The 22,571-nt window shown below is 38.3% G+C and overlaps 1 protein-coding gene across 1 annotated transcript in view; it reads right to left on the minus strand.

The window, feature by feature from the left end:
* Positions 1-242: 242 nt before the first annotated feature.
* The window catches only part of Sptlc2 (serine palmitoyltransferase long chain base subunit 2), a 115,758-nt gene continuing 93,429 nt past the window's right edge, over positions 243-22,571 (minus strand). Inside the window, exons 10-12 of the mRNA XM_004837119.4 lie at positions 6,529-6,664; positions 5,443-5,572; positions 243-2,729 (exon numbers count right to left, since the gene is read on the minus strand). Of these exons, the coding sequence (XP_004837176.2) occupies positions 2,610-2,729; positions 5,443-5,572; positions 6,529-6,664 (386 nt within the window). The 3' untranslated portion in view covers positions 243-2,609. The remainder of the gene's footprint in view (positions 2,730-5,442; positions 5,573-6,528; positions 6,665-22,571) is intronic.

Here is a 22,571-nt window from a genome sequence, read left to right on the forward strand (position 1 = left end):
GTGAGAATTAGTCACATCTCTATTGATCCACTCAGGTTATCAAGTTTGGCAGTGATGATTGATACATGTTTTAATCTCACCAGATTCTTGAATCAGGTCATGTTAAACTGTACTAAACACATTTTATAATGTGTATCATTTTATTATATGAAAAGAAAAAAGGTATTTTTATTTTGGAAAATAAACTGTACTAAGCAGTATTTTTATGCCTCAGGTATCTACTCATTCTCATGACTTATTCATATATACTTGTGTTTCCCTAAGAACTTAGCTAATGATGCCTATAATATGACTGGACTCAGATTTACATTACAGTTTCAAGAAAAGACAACTGGCCATATTTATGTATAACATTTTCTCTTCTAGAGAGTTCAGAGGTCCTGGATGGTCACAGGAGTTTTGTCCCTTCGAAATAAACTTGTAACTCACCATTGATTCTGAAATAATTTTGCACCAATGAAATTTTAATTTGGAGTGACTTCATGCAAGTTAAAAAGACTAGCAGGTAAATTCATTGCTTAAAATCTTTGACTTTTATAAGCCTACATATACACCATTAAATAGTAACTGCAGTGCCAAAGCTACCTGGTATTCCAGTAGGATTCTGCAGTGGGGAGCTAGACACACAGGAAAGTTAGCAGTGTATTTTATTTTACAGGACTAGTTACTTAGTTACCTCAGCCTAGTAACTTTAACATGTACATGCTAAATATAATCCCTGTATCTCTTCTTGGTTCTTTTTCTCACCCTTTTATGTTCTTCAAAAAAGTGATATAAAACCTTGGAATATCTCAAGGACTTAAGCTCTCAGATGCTGAGAGTGACCAAAAATAACTTTTTTTTTTGGTACTGGGGATCGAACTCAGGTTCCTGCGCTTGTGCAGCAGGCAGCCGAAACCACTGAGCTAAATCCCCAGCCCAGATAACTTTTTTTTTTTGGTACCAGGGATCAAACTTGGGTCTTTGTGCTTGTGAAGCAGGCGGTGGAACTACTGAGCTAAATCCCCGGCCCCTAAAGATAACTTTTATATGCAGGACATGGAAACAAAATTTCACAAACAATATTGCTTACATCCTCCACAACATGTATTTGCACAAACATTCCACAGCTGATGACAAGATGCCTAGAAGAATGTGGACTGGGAATCTTTACCAATCAAAGGTGCAATTTCAAAAAGAGAAATGTGAAAAACTACTTTTATACATCGTTTTTTTCATTCTGTTCCCAATAATACTTGATGGCCACTAAAAGACAAGCTGATCTTGGGTACAATAAAGCCAAAAGTTTGCTTCACTTAAGCTTTGGTAAAAAGAAAAAAATAACAACTGCAAAGTGGTGATTTTCAGTATGTTCTTTGGTCAAGCGGTATAAAGCTCTCTGAAAGTCACCTTTACCTGGTTATAGTATGAACACAGAATCCAAATAGAGGATATTCTAGTTTAGGAAAGAGAAATGTGATTGGACTTTCTGAGGGAAAAACACATAATGGAAGCACAGGGAGACTTTAGCCCTACTGGCCAGGTCAAGATCATGTCAGGATATCAGGAATAGGATTTACCACTCAGAAAGAGGTCAGTGCATCAGCTTCTAAAAGGACTAAGTTAACTCTAATCCTGAAATAGGAACATGATAAATCATTTCTGAGCAGAAGAATGACCAACATTTTCCTTTTTCAGTCTGAATCCAAATCTAGACCCAAGTCTCACCAGAAGCTATCATAATTTTTGAAAAGTAGAGATAGAAACACGATCACAGACATTCTGCAAATAATCAATTCTTTCCACAGTGCGCCTGCCCCTTACCCCACCAGGAATGCCCAACATTTATTGAGAAGCTTTATACACAAAATAGTAACAGTGAATTTTTACCACTGATGTCTATCCTTGGTGGGACGTAGGTACTTCTAAAACGTTGACTATTTCAAGTAGGAGGTTGGAGGTATTATGATCACAGGTTGGGAAGAACAGAAAATTTGGGCATACCCTCAGACTGTGACCATAGGAAGACATACTTGATAGTGAAGGAAGAAATCATCTGGTGACCAGAGAGACCCCTGGCCAGGAGGAGTTACACATGACCTGCTCAGCACTGTTACTGCTTACTGTTTTTCTTCAAAGGCTGAACTGAAGACTGAAGGGAGAATACTTTAGTTGATTATATGACTGGTTGAATAAGGGTTCCAAGATGGACAACCTCTGACACCTGATGGAAGTAAGTGGAAGGCACTTGCTCCCTGAGGAGGAGGGCTGGTGAGTCAAGGCTGGACAGCCAAGGGGCCAAGCCCTCGAGGTGGCTGGAGAGGGAAATACCTATGTGGTTAGCCAGATAAGATAGGGTCAGCGGGATTTCACAAGTAGAATAGATATAAAATAAAATGCTTTTTAATGGACAAAGCAAGTCACTTCCTCTTTAAAAGGTAAGATTTAGCAAAGGAAGGAAGTCAAGCAGTTGAGTATTTACAAAAGAGTACAGGGTGGCCACCTTCAGTAGTTGAGGAAATGCCTTTGATGTGAGGTGGCCACAGAAGTGTGGTTCCTAGACCTGGCTCAGAAAGGCCACACACTGTCCTGGGTGAGGGAGAGTTCCTCTAAGGGAGCACCAGAAAGGCTCAGTCTTCCGTTTCTTCATAAGTTGTCTCGTCGAACGGTCTGTCCAGTAGAGGCACCAATCGATGACGGGAATACTTCAGCTGCAATAGGTCCCCAACTTCATCTATCTCCTTTAAAGCCTAAGACAGACAAGACAAAGCAGTCAGGGCCAGAAGAATGCAGGCACACCTTAGACTTTTCTGGCCTGAAAACAATCCCGACAAGGTTATCCACAGGTGGGCGTGTGTTGAGTGCATTTACTCAGATCAGATTATGTACAGCCATGGACAGAGCTGCTTTTGAACAAGGCTGTCAGATGTCTGTGAATAATGGGTCATGAATAGCCAGGTATGCAGCATAAAGGGTAAAATTCATCAAAGTATGATATGCTTGGAGGAAAGTGAACAAACTGCTTGTGTGTGACTCAAGTCTCTGATATCGCATAAACCTGTTATTCGTATAGCTATAATTCTGTATGAGAATGTATACCTTGTATTTCAGAGATGATTATGAGTATAAAGACAATTTCACCTGTTCTTTAATTTTTAAAAATCAATGTTTAGGGAGAAAGAGAAAAAAAAAGAAAAAAGCATTAGTAGTATTACTTATACATATCAGCATAAGGAAAAAAAATTCATCATTTCTAAATGTGAAAAACATAAAATAAGAGCTAGGCTTCAATATGCTATCAGAACAGAGGTATCTCTGTGAAGAGGTTTAACTGAAAATTCCATATGGAAACAATTAAGGCTAAATTTCCACTGGGGGAATCCATTAACCATTTATTCCCCTGACCTCTGATACAGATTTATTGAAGCAAAAATCCACATGACTTAGTAAGATCACAAAGAAAAGGACATTTATAAACACTGACTTCAGAAGAACCTACATTTTTCATTAATGTAGAAAAAGATTAGAAATAGAAAAGAATCCAAAACAAAGCCACAGTAGTCAAAGGGGACCTAGATTATAAGAGCTCTTCTGACTCCATACCATATTTTTCAGACAAGTTTTTGGTTTATATTTGAGATGGGGGGGCTTTGTTATAGAGAATAAAAAAACCTGAAATCACTGAGTTAAAAAAAAAAATCAGTGAGCTAGGTGTAGTAGCACAAAACAAAAAAAAATTAAAACAAACAAACAAAAAATCAGTGCAGAAATTTATTAGTTTTTTTTTTTTTTTTTGATACTGGGGATTGAACTCAGGTCCTTGTGCCTGGCAGCAGAACCACTGAGCTAAATCCCTGGCCCCAGAAATTTACTAGTCAGCTTTCTTTCTTTCTTTTTTTTTCCTTTTTGAGACGGGATCTTGCTATGTAGGCCAGGCTGGTCTTGAACTCACAATGATCCTCCTGCCTCAGCCTCCCAAGTTCTGGGATTACAGGGGTGTGCCACCAAGCCCAGTTTATCATTAAGATTTTTGAGAAAAGGGAAAATATTTAAAATATCTGAAGGGCAAATCAAAATAAAAACAAAGATACTCTACTAATAAACTGAATTTAATTTGATAAGGTCAGAAGTGTGATTAAGAATACCTCACATGGCCAGGTGTGGTGGTGCACACCTGTAATCTCAGAACTCAGAAGGCTGAGGTAGGAGGACAGCCCAAGTTCAAGGCCAGCCTGAATTACAGAATAGAATGAGACCCTGTCTCAAAACAAAACAACAAAAGCGCAAAAAACAAAACAAAAAAGAATATATACACATATAACATTGTACCTATAGTTAATATTACAGTACTATACTGTTCACTTAAAAATTGTTGATCTCAAGTCTTCTTACTATAATTACTTAAAAGAAAAGATGATACTCTTAATTTTAGAAGTTTTACTGTGTAGAAACAAGGAAGAAAAGTCAAATCTCCAGTTATTCATAAATACTAAATTATCAAATCATGCTGAACTTTTTTTTTGTACTGGGGCTTGAACTCGGGACCTTGCGGTTGCGAGGCAGGCGGTGGCACCACTGAGCTACATCCCCAGCCCTATGCTGAACTTTTAAAAACTGTCATTCTAAAAAATAAAGTCATTTGTGATATTCTTTAAGATTTCATCTCCAATGAATTAATGTATTTTTTTTTAGAAACTTTTCAAATGTTATGACCTAAAGCTTTCTATTCTCAGAAAAGCATACTTTTTTGGGGGACAGGGGAGTGCTGGGGATGGAACCCAGGGCCTGCATGTGTTACAGCACTAAGCTATACCCTCAACCCAGAAAGCAGTATCTAAATTCTTGAAATCTTAGATGTGAAATAACAGCATATTAAGAGAGTATCAAGGGGCTGGGGATTTAGCTCAGTGGTTCCGCCGCCTGCCTTGCAAGCAGAAGGATCCGAGTTCGATCCCTGGTACCAAAAAAAAAAAGTATCAAGCTGAGCATGGTGGTGCGTGCCCGTGATTTCAGCTCTTTAGGAGGTTCAGGCAGGAGGATTGCAAGTTTGAGGCTAGCTTGGGCAACTTAGACCCTGCCTCAAAATACAAAAGCAAAGGGGGGCAGTATCAACAGATGAAAACAAAATTAAGAGATCATAAAACAACAACAAAAAAACGCAGAAATAGCTGGAGTAGAAAGACAATTTATAGCCACAGAGTCCATAATGAGAGAGAGAATGGTATGAGTTGAAGCTGGAAAATTCTCCAGAGCTCCAATGATGCTGGTCTGGTGAGGATGCTATAGATTCTTACATTTTTTGTAAATGGCAGTTTCATGTAGCACTGTACCCACTGCTGTCTTACCAGTAAACATTTTAGGTGCTCAAAGAACATGAGGATCAACAGATGCTTAATTTCATCTGACATACAGAGGCTCTTTCATATAAGGCATGTTTATACCAAGGTGGAAGTGTTTACTTACCGTATCAAGTATTTCTTTGGTATGAGCTGCCGACAAACAAAACCTGGCTCTAGACTCAATAATTGGGGTGGCAGGAAATCCAACCACAACTACACCAATGTTCCGCTTCAGCATCTCCCGCCCAAAGGCGCTGCAAAGGGCAACAAGAGGGAAAGAAGTGAAGATGGACATTAAAGCATACAGTGCAAAGGTCTTGCTGTCTTGAAAGTAAGCATTGGATGGTGGTGAGGCACTGGGGACTTCTAATCATTTTCTTTAACCTCCTAGTTCACAAAAACTACTTGTGTATAATTATATTTATTCAATATGATTACTGAACATAATTATTATTCCTTTGCTTTTTAAATATCGTCTGGTTTCATTGCACATCTGGACTTCTCAAATACACTGAAAGCTCTCCCAGGGTGAGGCCGTCCATTATGTATGATTCAAACAAACCGAAGAAGCTGTTGTAATGTGCACACCTGCTAGATATCCAGTAACACGCCCTGACCTCCCAGCCCATGTTCCCCTCGGGCCCTGTCCTTTAGCTCCCATGACCGCTTGGCTCCTCTTCCACTGACACACACGCTTCTGCACGTGGACTTTGCACAGATGCTACTTTCTCCAAGTGGCTCTAAGCTCCTTCAGGCCTTTGCTCAGCCATCACGTCGCACAGAGGCTCCCCTGAGAAACTGTTACCTGCCCACGCCAGGGCACTCAGTCCCCATGTGTAGCCTGCTCGATTTTCTCCTGCAGCACCTAATACTTGCCAGTACACCATATAACTTATTTATTATGTTTGTCTGACTCTTGCCCCACTAGAATATAAGCTCCACAAGGTAAGCAATGTTTGTGTTTAGGGTAACGATCTATTCAAGCACCTGGAAAGCAGCATCAAATTCAAATGTTTCTTTAATGAAAGATAACAAGTTAACACATCTTGCTATTTGGTATCCACTTTGTCAACTACAGCATATCTAATAAGTAAAGGTTAACACAGTAAGAATAAGACAATTTCCCCTAACAAATTACGTAAGTTCCAGCCTCGTATTACAGATGCCTTCAGTTGAATGAGAGGCCAACCCAACCTGGGAGAAAACGTACCCAATTTTGGCTGGCATGTAGAGCATCAAAGGCACCACTGGAGAATCTTCATTTCCATAAATAATGAAGCCCATCTCCTTCAGGCGTCTCCTGAAATACTTGGTATTTTCAGCTAACTGCTGCACACACTCTTTGCCTGGAAAATTAGGGGGAGAGAAAACAAATTAAGAGAAAAAAGAAAGTAACAAAAAAAGACAGTTAATCTGTCTCCATTCTACCTAATCAAGCCTAGGTTTTGTTCCTTCCATTTCAACACAGATATTTTTACATAGTAAACTATGGAATATAAGTATAAATAACTATGCCTCACTTTACATCCTGCCATTCTAGCTGTTGTGATTTTACAACAATGTAAAACTAAAGTTCAATGATTAATGTTTCCATGGCACATTAGCATTCCCAAAGAATGCTACCACCTCACTGAGCATTCCACACATCTGTGACTAGGTAGGATATTTATTATCATCTTCATTATATGAGCCAGAAGACTCTCAAAAAGGTGGTGATTTGCCAAGCTGTGACCAGAATCCAGCTCTCCCAACTTCAATATTCATACCAACCAACCATGCTGCAAATGAATAATTTTACACATAAGACCAGAGGTAAAGCCATTCAGACTTCAAAATTTCCCTCAAGAGTTTCACGTTATATTAATATTTCCTTAAAACTTACACACAGCAACAGTCTACCTATAATAAATAGAATCATTTTGTTTTGTTTTGCAGTGCTAAGGCTTGAGCCCAGCACCTCAGGCATGCTAGGCAAGAGCTCTACCACTAAGCTATATCCCCAGCCCTAAAATCTTGGTTCTAGCCCCTATTTTTGTTCATCCTTTCTAAAATACAAGTTTCTCTGACTGACAAATATTTTTCTATGTGTTGACATTATGGTAGGTTAATCTATGAACCGATATCCTAACAAGTTGTTATGCACTGCCCAGCCAACAGATCCAAAAGAACACCTTGCAAAGGGCTAAGAACTGTTTCACGATCTTCTCAACCACAAATACTTATGAATAAAAGAGACGGAAGTAATTTTCCTACACATATGAAAAAGTCAGACATTCGTATAAGTCCAAGGATGATATAGTTCATATGACAAATTAATCAACCAATCAGACATACAGATAACTAACAAATGTCCTCAGAATTAGAACACTAACATAGCCATCATTCATGGGATGCCACACTAGATAAAAACTGGCTACAAATAACCCCAAATCAATACTCTCTTTGTATAATTTCAAGTTGATCACAGAAAAACCTTAGATTAGCCTAATTATCATGAACACCAAGGATCATCACCTATGCTGTATGTCTTACAAAGAATAAGAACAGATATTAAAGTATATTTAAGTATGCTGAGAACTGATGAGACAAGTATCCCAATTTTTCCCAAGAAATATCAATACGTGCTTACTCTTAAGAAAAAGGGGACTCCTACTTCTAGATATGGTAGAGTACCAGAGGCTGCATTTACCTTGCTTTTGTAAACAATAGAAAACTGGACAGAAATTGTAACACAATGATTTTCAGACACTGAATCACAGGCAATGCAGGACAGTGCCGTCTGACAGAGGGGAATCCAAGAGTGGCCCTTCCGGCTGCTGCAGAGGGAAGGGGGCCCCAGTGTTGTCAGCTGAGGAGTTGAGGGCTGACAGATGGGACCAGAGTTGGGGAAACCAAAGTGGCTGGACTCTGTTGGCAGTGTACAGGAAGAGGGAGGAGAGGAGGCAGAAGGAGAGCACACCTCGGGGATCGGCAGAGTACCCTCAGCCTTGAGGAGAGCAGTGTCATCCACGTGAGAAGAAACTATTAGAGGCCTGGGAAAGATCTATCAGAAAACAGTGGACCGAACACTTTCTGGCACTCGTGCAGAGTTGAGGACAGTTTGTGTTTTTACCCAACAAAATGGTCAGCTTTTATAATACACCTAAAACAGTCCTCCAAAGGGCAACACCTTAGTAGTGGAACTAAATTAACCCTAGACAAAAAATTGGTTTTGGGCAACTCCAACAAACCTTAAATGAAAGTCTCAAAAAGATTCAACTGATTTTAGGAACAAACTCCAACATTACCTAGTCTAGCATTCAACATGGCCCAGAACACAACAAATTTACGATGTCCAACACTTAATTTAAAAAACTGGAAGCATTAAAACAAATGGGAAAATAAGACCTTAAAACCAGGCAAAAAGTCAACCAATAGAAACAAACTAGAAATGACAGAGTATTAGCAGACAAGGATATTAAAAATGCCTTTTTTGAGTGGGGGAAAAGTACTATGCATTGAACTCAGGACCTTTACACTGAGCTACATCCTCAGTCCTTTTTAAAATTTTGAGACAGGGTATCATTAAGTCACTAGCCGAAGCTTAGCTCAAACTTAGAAATCTTCCTGCCTCAGCCTCCCAAAGTGCTAGGATTACAGGCGTGCAACACATCCAGCTTAAAATGCTATTATAATTATGTTCCATATGTTCAAATATGTATAGGAAATATGAGAAAAAGTATCTAAAAAGGAATAATCAATACAAAACAATGCTAATGAATCTCAAAAGCATGGTAAATAAAATAAACCAGGCACAAAAAATGTATTCCATGAACCCATTTATGTAAAATACTAAAGAAAAAATAATTGTAAGAACAGAAAATATGTAGATTTGTGGTTGCTAGGAAGTGGGAAGGAGACTGACAGCAAAGGGGCACGGGAGGACTTTTAGGGATAATGGAAATAATTCTATACTGTGATTATGGCATGTCTGTCAGACTGCATGTATTTGTTTTTCTTTTTTTGATACTAGGAATTGAACTCAGAACCTTGTGCTTACCAGGTAGGCACAGCACCACTGAGCTAAATCCCTGGCCCAAGTAATATTGGTGTGTGTTTTTTTTACTGCATATATTCGTAAAAACTCATAGTATTACATATTTAAAATTGGTAAATTTTATTAGTCTATATAAATAATATCTCACTAAAGCTCACTAATCTTTACTTTTAAGGGTGATAAAAAGCAAAAAAACAATTTATTTCATTTATTTATATTGTTGGTACTGGGGATCGAACTCGGGACTTTGCACTTGCAAGGCAGGCAGCGGAACCACTGAGCTAAATCCCCGGCCCCCAAAAGAACAATTTAGAGGGGAAAAAACACTACTGATTCTCTTGAGCTTTATGAATGAACCTGTCCTTCTGAATTTCTTAACTATAATTAGAACAAGGCCTCTAACTATAAAAGATCTATAGTTTGGCACAGAGGAGAGAAAATTTTAGGAAATAAGAAGATGTACAGGGCTGAGGATTTAGCTCAGTGGTTGTGCTGCCTGCCTTGCAAGTGCAAGGACCGGAGTTCGATCCTCGGTACCAAAAAAAAAAAATACACAAAACAAAGAAAATGTACAAAACTTTGATAGGTCATTTGTAACCCTCAACTTCTTTGTAATAAATTTTATTTTCAGAGAGGAAATGACAAATATGAAGGATCCACAAGCTGGGAGATTTCATTCTTTCGAGGACCTAGAAAGCCTAAAGAACATTACAATTAGCTATCTACTGAAAACCACTAAATATTGATAACTTTAAATCACTTTTACAAAACAGAATTAGATAAGATTATCTTTATTTTTGAAAATTTAAATTTATTTTATTTATGTATTTTTTTTGCTATGCTGAGGATCAAATCCAAAGCCTTGCAGATGCTTAGCAAGGGGTCTAGCAATGAGCTATATCCTCAACCCTAGGAAACTATCTTTATTAACCACTGCCAAATATATTTTGAAGTTGTATCAATTATATTCTAGCCATTTAAAAAAGAAACCTTTCCATTAGCTTTTTATCTAGATTTTTCAGGATTCTCAGCCCTAATATCTTAAGGCTGGAAGAACTAATACATTATTTCTCTTCATAAGACCTCAAGGACAGGTACTGCTCAGAACAGTGTTCTGTGAGCTACAAATTTTCCAGTCTCAGGACTGGTCCAAAGAACAGAGTAAAACCTGTGTGCTAAGTGAGCAAATAGGTCTGACTCTGCACTATATAAATGTATACGAAGTAGGAAGACAGCAGAAATATATCTTAAATGGCACTAGTGCTAATTATGCACAGTTATGTGTCAAAGAATATAGCACACACTCACCTGCTTAAATAGCAATATAATTTCCAATTTAGCTAAGGAGTTTTAAAATAACTGTATTGTAACCAACAAAATTAATCTGTAGACTCAAAAAATAACACTTCTGGTATTAACTGAAATCTTTCAAAATAAAGGGCACAAATACAAAGGATGTTCAAAGCCAGACTAGATTCCTTAGCTCACATTATATTCCACATTTACACAGCTCCTAATCTTCTTAGATTTCCTGGATATGTTGACATAAGCTGCCTTCCTGAAAAACTAAAATAAAATTACTCTACTCCCCAGACTTATACTTGCCACTTAATTATGGTGGGCTGGAAGGATTTGAAATTTAAAGGAGAGCAGAACTGCCCCCAGCACAGAAGAGGTGAACCTTCTGGGCTGCTGTAACACCGCCCCCAGCACTGAGGAGGTGAGCCGCTGGAGGGGGGGGGCAGTAGTATCCCCCCCCCCCCCCCCCCGTTTGAAATGAGATGACATGTAACAAGTCTCAAAACCAGACTTCCAGATCACCTAGCAACCCCAAAGAGAAATGAGATGGAACAATCTGATACTCAACCACCTGGACTCCCTAAACTGGCAATGAAAGAGTATCTAGAAAAATGAAATCAGAAATAATTTCTCAGATAACAGCAGAGATTGTGCCCATAGTGCAAGACATGATTAGTAAATCTAGAGAGGTGTCAGATAAACAAAAAGAGGAGCTGAGGAACATGATGAAATCCCAGCATAGGAAACAAATGGAATCCATAAAACAGATGCAAATAGATTTCCAGGACATTAAAAACTCCATTGAAAGTTTACGCAGCATAATGAGCCAATGTGAGCACGGAATTTCAGATATAGAAGGTAAGATTGCAATTAGTGACCAGGAAAAGAAAAATTTCTTTAAAATTGTAAGGGACCATGACAAATCAATCCAGCAGCTGCTAGATGATGCAAAGAAGAATAACATAAGACTGATCGGAGTCAATGAAGAAACAGGAGAGAGTGCAGGCAACTTAAAAAAACAATTCATAGAATTGATGGCAGGAAACTTCCTAAGGAGGGGAAAAGAACTTGACATACAGCTTAAGTGAGGCATATAGGACTCTAAATAGCCGTGATCAAAAAAAATCAACACATAGGCATATAATAGTTAAGATTCCAGAAACCCATCAGAAGAACAAAATTCTACAAGCAGTTAGAGAAGAGAAACAAATCACATACAAAGGAAAGCCCATCAGAATCACAGCAGACTTCTCAACACAAACCCTCAAGGCATGAAGAGCTTGGAGTGATATATTTTAAGCCCTAAAGGCAAACAGCCTTCAACCCAGATTGATGTACCCTGCAAAACTCTCTTTCAAAATTAATGGAGAAATAAGATACTTTCATGACAAAGAGCACCTTAGGAACTTCATGAATACCAAACCAGCACTCCAAAAAATTTTAGACAGTATCCTAGAAAAGATGACAAGGATCACAATCCCAGGAAGCCCAGCAGAATGAATCCATTGGGCACAGCAAGAAATTAAAGGCAAAGGGGGAGAATCCAACAAAAAGAAAAAGTCATAACAATGATGTCAATACATATCAGTTATAACCATCAATGTTAACAGTCTCATTTCACCAATCAAAAAAAATAGACTGGCAGGCTGGGTCAAGAAGCAAGATCCAACAATATGCTGCATACAAGAAATACACTTAATTCAAAAAGAAACTCATAAACTGAAAGTTAAAGGGTGGAAAATAATACTCCATGAGACAGGAACCTGAAAAAAAGCAGTAGTAGCTATCCTCTTTGCAGATCAAATGGATTTCAAACCAACACTGATTAAGAGAGATAAAAGAAGAACACTACATCCTTGTAAAGGGAACAATCCAAGAGAAGAGATGACAATCATAAACATATATGCACCAAACACTAGTGTGCCCAACTATATAAAACAAATACTAACGGACATGAAAAATCAAATAAGCACTAATACAGTAGTAGTGGGGGACCTCCATACCCCACTGCCACAAACAGATCAATTAGACAAAAAATAAGCAAAGAAATACTAAAACTCAATCAAACTCTTGAACAAATGAACTTCTTTTTTTTTGGGTACCGGGGATTGAACTTGGGTCCTTGTGTTTGTGAGGTAGGCGGCAGAATCACTGACTGGCCCTCTGAAAAAATGAACTTAACAGATGTTTACAGAGTGTTCCACCCCACAAAATCAGAATACACATTCTTTTCAGCTGCACACGGGTCATTATCCAAAATAGAACACATACTTGCTCATAGAACATGTTTAAGTAAGTGCAAAGAAATGAAGTTATCCCCTGTATATTATCAGACCATAGTGCAATGAAATTGGAGATCAATAGCAAAACGAAACCACAAGTTTCATAAACACATGGAAATTGTACAACACACTTCTGAATAATCAATAGGTCACAGAGGAAAGTAAAGAAAAAAATCAGACAGTTCCTTCAATTAAATGACAATACAACATATCGGAATCTATGGGACACAATGAAAGCAGTCCTATGAGGCAAATTCATAGCAGTGAATACTCATATTAGGAAAACAGAGTGAGCTCAATTAAACAACCTGATGCTGAACCTCAAGCTTCTAGAAAAAGAAGACCAGGACAAACCCAAAGTTCATACAAGAGAGGAAATTATAAAGATCAGAGCAGAAATCAATGCAATGGAGACTAAGAGAACAATACAAAATATCAATGAAGCCAAGAGTTGGTTCTTTGAAAGAATCAACAAAATTGACAAACCCTTAGCCAACCTTATCAGAAAAAGGAAAGAAAAGGCCCAAATCCATGCAATTAGGAATGAAAAGGATGAAATTACAACAGACCCAGCAGAAATCCACAGGATCATCAATACCTACCTTCGAGGACCTATACACCAAAAAGATGGAAAACAGAAGAAATGGACAGATTCCTAGTTACGTATGAATTACCAAAGTTGAACAAAGACCTAAGAATTCTAAACAACCCAATATCAATCAATGAAATTGAAAATGTAATTAAAAACTTACCAACTAAGAAAAGCCCAGGTCCTGATGGCTTCACTGCTGAATTCTACAAGACATTTAGAGAGGAAGTGCTGCCACTACAGTTTAAACCCTTCAAAGAAATTGAAAGGGAAGCAATACTCCTGAATTCATTCCTGGAAGCAAGTATCACCTTGATCCCCCCCGCCAAAGGAGAGAAAGACCCAACCAAAAAAGAGAACTATAGGCCAATCTCACTAATGAACACAGATGCAAAAATCCTTAATAAGATACTGGCAAACAGAATGCAGAAGATCATCAAGAAGATCATACACCCTGACCAAGTGGGATTCATCCCAGGGATGCAGGGATGGTTCAACATACGCAAATCAATCAATGTAATACACTATATCAATAGAGCCAAGGACAAAAACCATATGATTATCTCCATAGATGCAGAAAAAGCATTTGACAAAATCCAACGTGCACTTATGATGAAAACCCTATAAAAAATTGGAATAGATGGTCTCTACCTCAATCTGCTAAAAGCCATCTATGAAAAACCAACAGCCATTATCATACTAAATGATCAAAAACTGAAATCCTTCACACTAAAATCAGGAACAAGACAAGGATGTCCACTATTACCACTCCTGTTCAATACAGTTTTGGAAACATTAGCCACAGCAATTAGACAAGAGGAAGAAATAAAAGGAATAAAGATAGGACATTAAGAAGGCAAACTGTCATTATTTGCAGATGACATGATACTCTATATAGAAGACCCCAAGAACTCCACCAAAAGTCTTTTAGACTTAATAACCAAATTCAGTGAAGTAGCTGGATACAAGGTCAACACACAAAACTCAATAGCTTTCCTCTACAGGAACAACAGACTCACAGTAGAGAGAAATAGGGCAAGCAATTCCTTTCACAATAGCATACAAAAAAGTGAAATACCTAGGAATCAACCTAACGAAAGAAATCAAAGACTGCTTCTCTGAAAACTGTAGCACTCTGATAAGAGAGATTGAAGACAATATCAGAAAATGGAAAGACATACCTTGCTCCTGGGTAGGAAGAATCAACATAGTGAAAATGGCCATACTTCCAAAACTGCTATATAGATTCAATGCAATACCAATAGAAATTCCAGCAGCATACTTCACAGAACTTGAGAAAACAATCCAAAAATTCATTTGGTATAAGAAGAGACCTAGAATAGCAAAAGCAATTCTAGGCAACAGAGACATGGCAGAGGGTATCACAATCCCCAACTTGAAAGTATACTACAAAGCTACTGTGATAAAAACAGCATGGTACTGGCAAAGAAACAGACTTGAGGACCAGTGGAACAGATTAGAAGATGCAGAAGCCACTCCAGGCACACTTAGACACCTCATCTTCCACAAAGGAGTCAAACACCCTCACTGGAGGAAAGATAGCCTCTTTAATAAATGGTGCTGGAAAAACTGGGCTTCAACCTGCCAAACACTAAAACTAGACTTATATCTCTCACCATGCACTAAACTAAAATCAAAATGAATTAAAGATCTAAATATTGAAACAGAAACGCTGAACCAGCTGGAACAGAGTTTAGATGGAACTCTTGAAGACACTGGTGTAGGAAAAGATTTTATGAACAAACCCTCAGTTGCCCTCGCACTAGCACAAACAATCAACAAGTGGGATCTCTCTTATTAAAAAGCTTCTGCACAGCAAGAGAAACCACCAAAAGAGTGAAGAGACAACTTACAATGTGGGAAAAAAATTTTCACCTGGTGTTTCTCAGACAAAAGTCTACTATCTAGAATCTATAAAGAACTTAAAAAAATAAGACCTCCTAAATTTAAAGATCCAGTCCAAAAATGGGCATCTGAAATGAACAGACATTTCTCAGACAAAGAAGTAGAAATAGCAAATAGGGCCGGGGATTTAGCTCAGTGGTTATGGCACCTGCCTCCCAAATGCAAGGTCCTGAGTTCGATCCCCGGTACCAAAAAAACCAAAAAACAAGAAATAGCACATAAACATATGAAAAAATGTTCAACATCACTGGTCATTTGAGAGATGCAAATGAAAACAATGCTGAGATTCCACCTCATCGCAGAAAGAATGGCTGCTATCATGAAATCAACAAATAACAAATGTTGGCAGGGGTGTGGGGAAAGAAGAATCCTGCTCCGCTGCCGGTGGGAGTGTCAACTGGTGCAAACACTGTGGAAATCAGTATGGAGATAACTCAAACAATTAGTCCTGGAAGTCCCATTTGACTCAGGTATTCCTCTGCTGGGTATCTTCCCCAAAGAATTAAAAGAATCATACCACAGTGATATATGTGCACCCATGTTCATAGCAGCACAGTTTGTAACAGCTAAAACTTGGAAGCTGCCCAAGTGCCCATCAACTGGAGACTAGATAAAGAAAACATGGTTTTTAAATAAAATGGAGTACTACTCAGCCATAAAAAATGAGAAATTAGAGACATTTATAGCTAAATGGTTGCACACTGAGGCCTTATTCTAAGTTAAATAAATAGGACACACATGTGTAAATACCAAATAGTTTCTCTAGTGTGAGAAACTGAAAGTGTAAATAAGGACTGAAAGGTGAATGTGAAATAGGAAGAAAAGGGGCAAAGGGGAAGGGGAAGTGGGAGGCATAGAGGAAAGGAAAGAAGGAAATGGAATTAATATGAGAAAATGAAAAAATGGAAACAAAGTCTTTGTAAATAGGGAGGGATGGAGGGGTTGAAGGGAGGGCAGGGGAAGGGGGAAAAATAAGAACCAAGAGAGATTATGTAAAGGTGCAAATTTCCAATGACGAATGTCATTATGTTGTATACCTAAAATGTACCAATGAAATTTAAAAGAAACTGAAGAACCTCCCCCCTCCCCCCGTTTTTCTTAAAGATCACAATCTCAAGCAGATAAGAATAGGTATGTAAGGATCTTCTCAGTTTGAAGTCCCTCAAATAGAACAGTTAGCTCCAAGAATGGTTTCAGTTGTGTTACTCACTTTCGCATCACTGGGCCAAAACATTCAATCAACACCCACATCTTAAAGGAGCAGAGGTTTATTTGGCTTCCAGTTTCCAGCAGGTTTAGGGCAAAGTTGGCTGGCTCCACAGCAGACAGCACGGTGGAAGGCCTGGAGGAGGACAGCTGTCCACGCAGTAGTAGCCAGGAAGCAGAGAGGGAAGGGAGGAGCCAAGGACAAGAATACTCCTTTCCAGGTCTTGCCCCCAGTGTCAACTCTAACCAGCCCCACCCACTAACAAGTCAGCTACAGTGCCCCCATGATCACCTTCCAAACACATGTGACTTTTGGGGAACATTTAGATCTAAACTATAACACACAGTTTTCAAACTGACTAGGAATTAAGGGTCACAAAGTAGGATAAAATATGGAAAAATACTACTCATCCTCTTGTTTTAATTTGTACTACTGAAAACACTATTATAAATGTCTCACAGATCTATTATTTAATATTTTATGCCTAGGAATGGAACTTAACTGTTAGTCTTTAATTATCTCTTCCAAAGATCTTATTTTTACTATTTGGAAGTTTGCTTTTTCTAATATTTTACTTTGGTTAGATTTCACTGCAGAGAGAAAAGAAACACATTTCACTCCTGTGGTTTTTCTCTTCAAAAGCATTTTTTAAAAAATGCCTTCCCAGGACATTTTAAACCAGAATATGACAAGGTATATTCTCTACCAATGACAGAAATAAAAGTAGATGCCCGCCCTCAGTGTTTCCTCCACCTATGTTACGAACGTGTCTCTACTGAAACCTAAAACTAGAGCTTGTATCTTGAAAAGACCTCTCATACAAGTGTTCATCATACAGATAGGTCAAAGCATGTACAAAGTATGTTTTCAAAGGCTATTCTCAAGTAACTATGGAAGGTCTTAGTGAGTACTGACTCCTTTTCAAAGGCAAAGAAAGTATGTAAACTACCAAGTATAATGCCAGACTGAATAGATGTTTGTTCCCTTCCCTTTTTCCAGTAAACCAATTTCTAATCAGGGCAAAATTATATTTTGCTTCAGTTATTTCATCTCTAGATGTTACCAACTCAACTGCTAACCTGCTTACCTCCTGATAAGATATGTTGTAATTTATCATAAACAAATGAAGAGTATGTTGATTTACATTAATTTAAATCAACTTAGCTTTTTCTTACTTGACACATATGTATTAGTGGTGTTACAGCAAGCTCAATCTCTTCTCAGCTGCAGTATCTTGGCAGAACACTTAGAATTATTGGCCTGTAGGCAATATATACCAAAACAACTCCTCCCACAACCCAGTCTGTGACTTAAAAAAAATGCAGCTAGACTTTCCATATCCTTCCTCAGAAGACAGAAGAATCTATCAGGATTCTTTCCTCATATGGACCATGGGTTTCTTTTCTCTTATAGCCTTAAGCCTGAATTGGAGAATCACTGCTACTCATTAGCTGTAAGATCTCAAGTATGTTTTTATCTCCCTTAGATTTAATTACCAAGTTTACTTGGGAAGATATAAATGAGGGGCAATTCCATATATTTATAGTACAAAGCTACTTGTGAGAAAACTCAAGAAAAAAGCTAAGCTAATAACCAGTATATGTAGAAAGGCAATATCTTATGATTAAATAGTTTGTCTCTTTCTCTCCTGGTACTGGGGATTGAACTCAGGGCCCTGCACTTGCGCTACCAATGAGCCCGAGACCCCATCTTAAGTAAACCCTTTCCTTACACATTTTTGTACTCTCTTCTGGAATTTTACTTTTGTCCCATTAATCTTTACAAATTATTGTAGCTCAAATGAAACTGTGATCCCCATTACTTTACTCTTTTTGTTTTGTTTGTTTGGTACAGGGATTGAGCTCAGGATTTTGCGCTTGCCAGGCAGGTGCGGTGCCACTGAGCTACATCCCTGGTCCTATCCCCTCTTTTGAGTTTTCTTCCTCATCCTTTTGTTATTATTATTACTGAGATATAATGTATAGCCCACAAAATTTAAGCTGTTAAATTTTTTACTATATTCACAGTTATGCAAGTATTACTACTACTACCTAATTCATCACCACTCAGACATCTTATATCAATTACCAGTCATTCTTATTCCATTTCCCCCCAATGCCCTATGCCAATGATGGCAAACCTTTTAGAGATGAGTGAGTGCCAAATTGCAACCCAAAATTTACTTACTTATTGCAAAGTGCCAATACTGCAATTAAACCTGAAAACTAAGATTTAGTTTAGGAAAAATAACTCATATATTAACATCTTCTGTCTTAATAGAAAAACACAATACCACCGAGGCATCAATGCCATAGGCAATCTCTCATCTTTATATTTTCCTTATTATTTTTTTTTGGTACCAGGGATCAAGCTCAGGACCTTGCACTTGCGAGTCAGGCACGGGCCACTGAGATAAATCCCAGCCCTATATTTTCCTTTATAAAAGGAGTACATGTTTGCAACACATAGCAATTACATTTACTTTGGGTGGGGCTGTTTTGTTTTTAACACAGGTTCTGGCTATGAGACTGGCCTGGAACTCACTTTGTATCCCAGGCTGGCCTCGAACTCATAGCAATCCTGCTGCCTCGACCTCCCAAGAGCTGGGATTATAGGCTTCCTCAGGGGTTTGATAAATATACATACAGAATATTGATCGTTTTACTACTCCTATCTCTTCCTCCTTCCCCAGGTCCCCTTTCTAATCTACACTGAGACTACAGTATCTCCCTGTTTCTTAACATGGCTTTTTTTTTTTTTGGGTATCGGGGATTGAACTCGGGACCATGCGCTTGCCAGGCAGGTGGTGGAACCACTGAGCTAAATCCCTGGCCCACTGTGGCTCTTTATTTATTTATTTTTTGGGTATGGGGCTTCGAACTCGGGTCCTTGCGCCCGGTGAAACCACTGACCTAAATCCCCAGCCCTTGGCTCTTTATTTTGTTCTTTAGAGTGTTTGTATTTTAGACCTCTCAGAGATACCAAGCAATACTTAACCTTTTGTGACTTGTTTCACTTAGCATTATTATTGAATTGTAAAAGTAGTATTGTTTTTCTTCCTCTTCATTTTCTGAAACTGAGCTATATCCCTAGCCTTTCTTTTTTACTTTGAGAGAGGGTCTAAGTTACTAAGCTATCCAGGCAATCCTCTTGCTTCAGTTTTCCAGAGTTGCAGGATTACAGGTGTGTGCCACCACACCCGGCTTATGTTAGTTCTTCACACAACTTGGGTGCTAGACCCTTATCAGATAATGATTTGCAAAATTTCCTCCAATTCTGAGAGCTATCTTTTACTTTTTTTCCTTCTTTACTTTCTTAATAGGTTGTTCTTTGAAACACAGTATCTTTATTTATTTATTTATTTATTTTTAGTTCTTTTATTGGTACATTTTAGGTGTACAATCCATTTACATTTATCATTGGGTGTTTGTACCTGTACATGATATATCTTGGTTCTTTTTCTTTTTTTCCCCATTACCTGTGCACCCTTCACCCCCTCCGCCCTTCCCTATTTACATAGATTTCATTTCCATTTTTTTTTCTTTTCTCATAGTTTTTCCTTTCCCTCTTTTCCTTTCCCCTTCCCCTCCCTTCACTCCTTCGTCTTTGGACCTTTTTTCCTATTTCAAATTATCAATTATTCATTTTAATCATTTTAACCCTTGTTTACACTATCAGTTTCTCACACTAGAGAAACTTCGGTATTTACACGTGTGTCCTATTTATTTCACTTAAGAGTATGGGCTCGATATGCATCCATTTAGCTGTAAATGACTCTAGTTTTTCATTCTTTATGGCTGAGTAGTACTCCATTTTATAAAAAAAACACATTTTCTTTATCCAGTTTCCAGTTGATGGGCACTTGGGCTGCTTCCAAGCTTTAGCTATTACAAACTGAGCCGCTATGAACATGGGTGCACATATATCACTGTGGTATGATTCTTTTAATTCTTTTGGGAAGATATCCAGCAGGGGAATAGCTGGGTCAAATGGGACCTCTAATCCTAGTTCTTTGAGGTATCTCCATACTGACTTTCATGGTGGTTGCTCCAGTCTGCCCTCCCACCAGCAATGGAGAAGGGTTCCTTTCTCCCCACATCCCTGCCTGCATTTGTTATTTGTTGATTTCTTGCTAGCAGCCATTCTTTCTGGGGTGAGGTGGAATCTCAGTGTTGCTTTCATCTGCATCTCTCGAATGATCAGTGATGTTGAACATTTTTTCATATATTTGTTTGCTGCTTTTACTTCCTTGTCTGAGAAATGTCTGTTCATTTCAGATGCCCATTTTTGAATTGGGTCTTTGAAATTGGGGGGGGTCTGATTTTTTTCAATTCTTTATATATTCTAGATAGTAGTCCTTTGTCTGAGGTATAGCTGCTAAAATTTTTTTCCCATACTGTAGGTTGTCTGTTAGCTCTGTTGGTGGTTTCTTTTGCAGTGCAGAAGCTTTTTAATAAGATGAGATCCCAATTGTTGATTCTTTCTGCTAGTTCCCGTGCTGCTGAGGTTTTGTTCATGAAGTCTTTTCCTATGCCAATGTCTTCAAGAGTTCTACCTAACTTATCTTCCAGCAAGTTTAGTGTGAAACACAGTATCTTTAAATTTGATAATGTCCAATTATCATTTTTTTCCTTTGGTTGCTTGTTCTCTTTGGTGTCATAACTAAAAAAATACTGCCTAGTCCACAGTCATGGAGACTGAATATAAATTGACCATAAATTTTTAAAAGTTCACTTCCAACTCTCATTTCTATTCATGGTCTATGTATCTATATTCATGCTATACTGTCTTGATACTATAGCTTTGGGACATTTAGGTCCTCCAATTTAGTTCTTTTTCAAGGCTATTGGACTATTCTGGGTCTCTTGATTTCCATATGAAATATACATACATACATATACATATATATATATTAATTTACAGGGTCTCACTGTGTAGTTTAGGCTGATCTTGAACTATTTCAGCTAGGCTGGCCTTGAACTCTCAGCAACTTTGCCTCTGCCTCCTTGGATGTTGGGATTACAGGTGTGCACCACCATCCTTGGCTTCCATATAAATTTTAGAATCAGCTTATCAATTTCCACAAAAAAGGCAGCTGGGATTTTGATAGGATATTGTTGAATCTACTGATCAACTTGGAGTGTTGTCATGTTAATGATATCAAGGCCACTAACTGATGAACACAGGTTATCTTTTTAGTCCTGTCCCCCGCCCCGCTGTTATTGTACATCTCTCTCCCCTAGATGGAATTTAGTATTCTCAAAATCTTGAGTTGTGCTGGGAAGGTAAGGCAAAAGTAAGAAGTGAAAAAAGATAATTAAGTATCAAATGATATGGCTCATAATTTGGAGTAAAAATAAATAACATTCTTTCTTCTTTTTCTCTAATTTCCTCTAATAGAAATTTGTTTTATTTATTTTTTTGGTACTGGGGATTGAACTCGGGACCTTGAGCTTGTGAGGCAGGTGCTGGAACCACTGAGCTAAATCCCCAGCCCAGAAATTTGTTTTAAAAGTAGCTGAAAGGGGCTGGAGATGTAGTTCAGTGGATAAAGCATGTCCTCAGTGCGTAAGAAGCTCTGGTTACAGCTCCAGTAACAAATAGGCACATAAAAAAACCCCCCCAAAAAAACCTCTGAAACAAAAAACATGTAAGAATTGTACACGAAAAGACATAAGAATGTCACAACAGGATTTATTTATTTTTAAGACAAGGTCTCGCTATATAGCCCAGGCTGTCCTCAGACTCACAGTGATCCACCTGTCTCAGCCTCCCAAGTGCTGGGATCACAGGTGTGCATCATCATGCCTGGCTACAACAGGATTCTTTTTTTTTGGGGGGGGGGTACCGGGGATCGAACTTGGGTCCTTGTACTTGCGCAGCAGGTGATGAAACCACTGAGCTAAATCCCTGG

This window comes from Heterocephalus glaber, unplaced genomic scaffold (assembly GCF_053883595.1).
Source record: "Heterocephalus glaber isolate CG9 unplaced genomic scaffold, H.glaber_assembly_v1.0 deba00001608, whole genome shotgun sequence".
Taxonomy (NCBI): Eukaryota; Metazoa; Chordata; class Mammalia; order Rodentia; family Bathyergidae; genus Heterocephalus; species Heterocephalus glaber.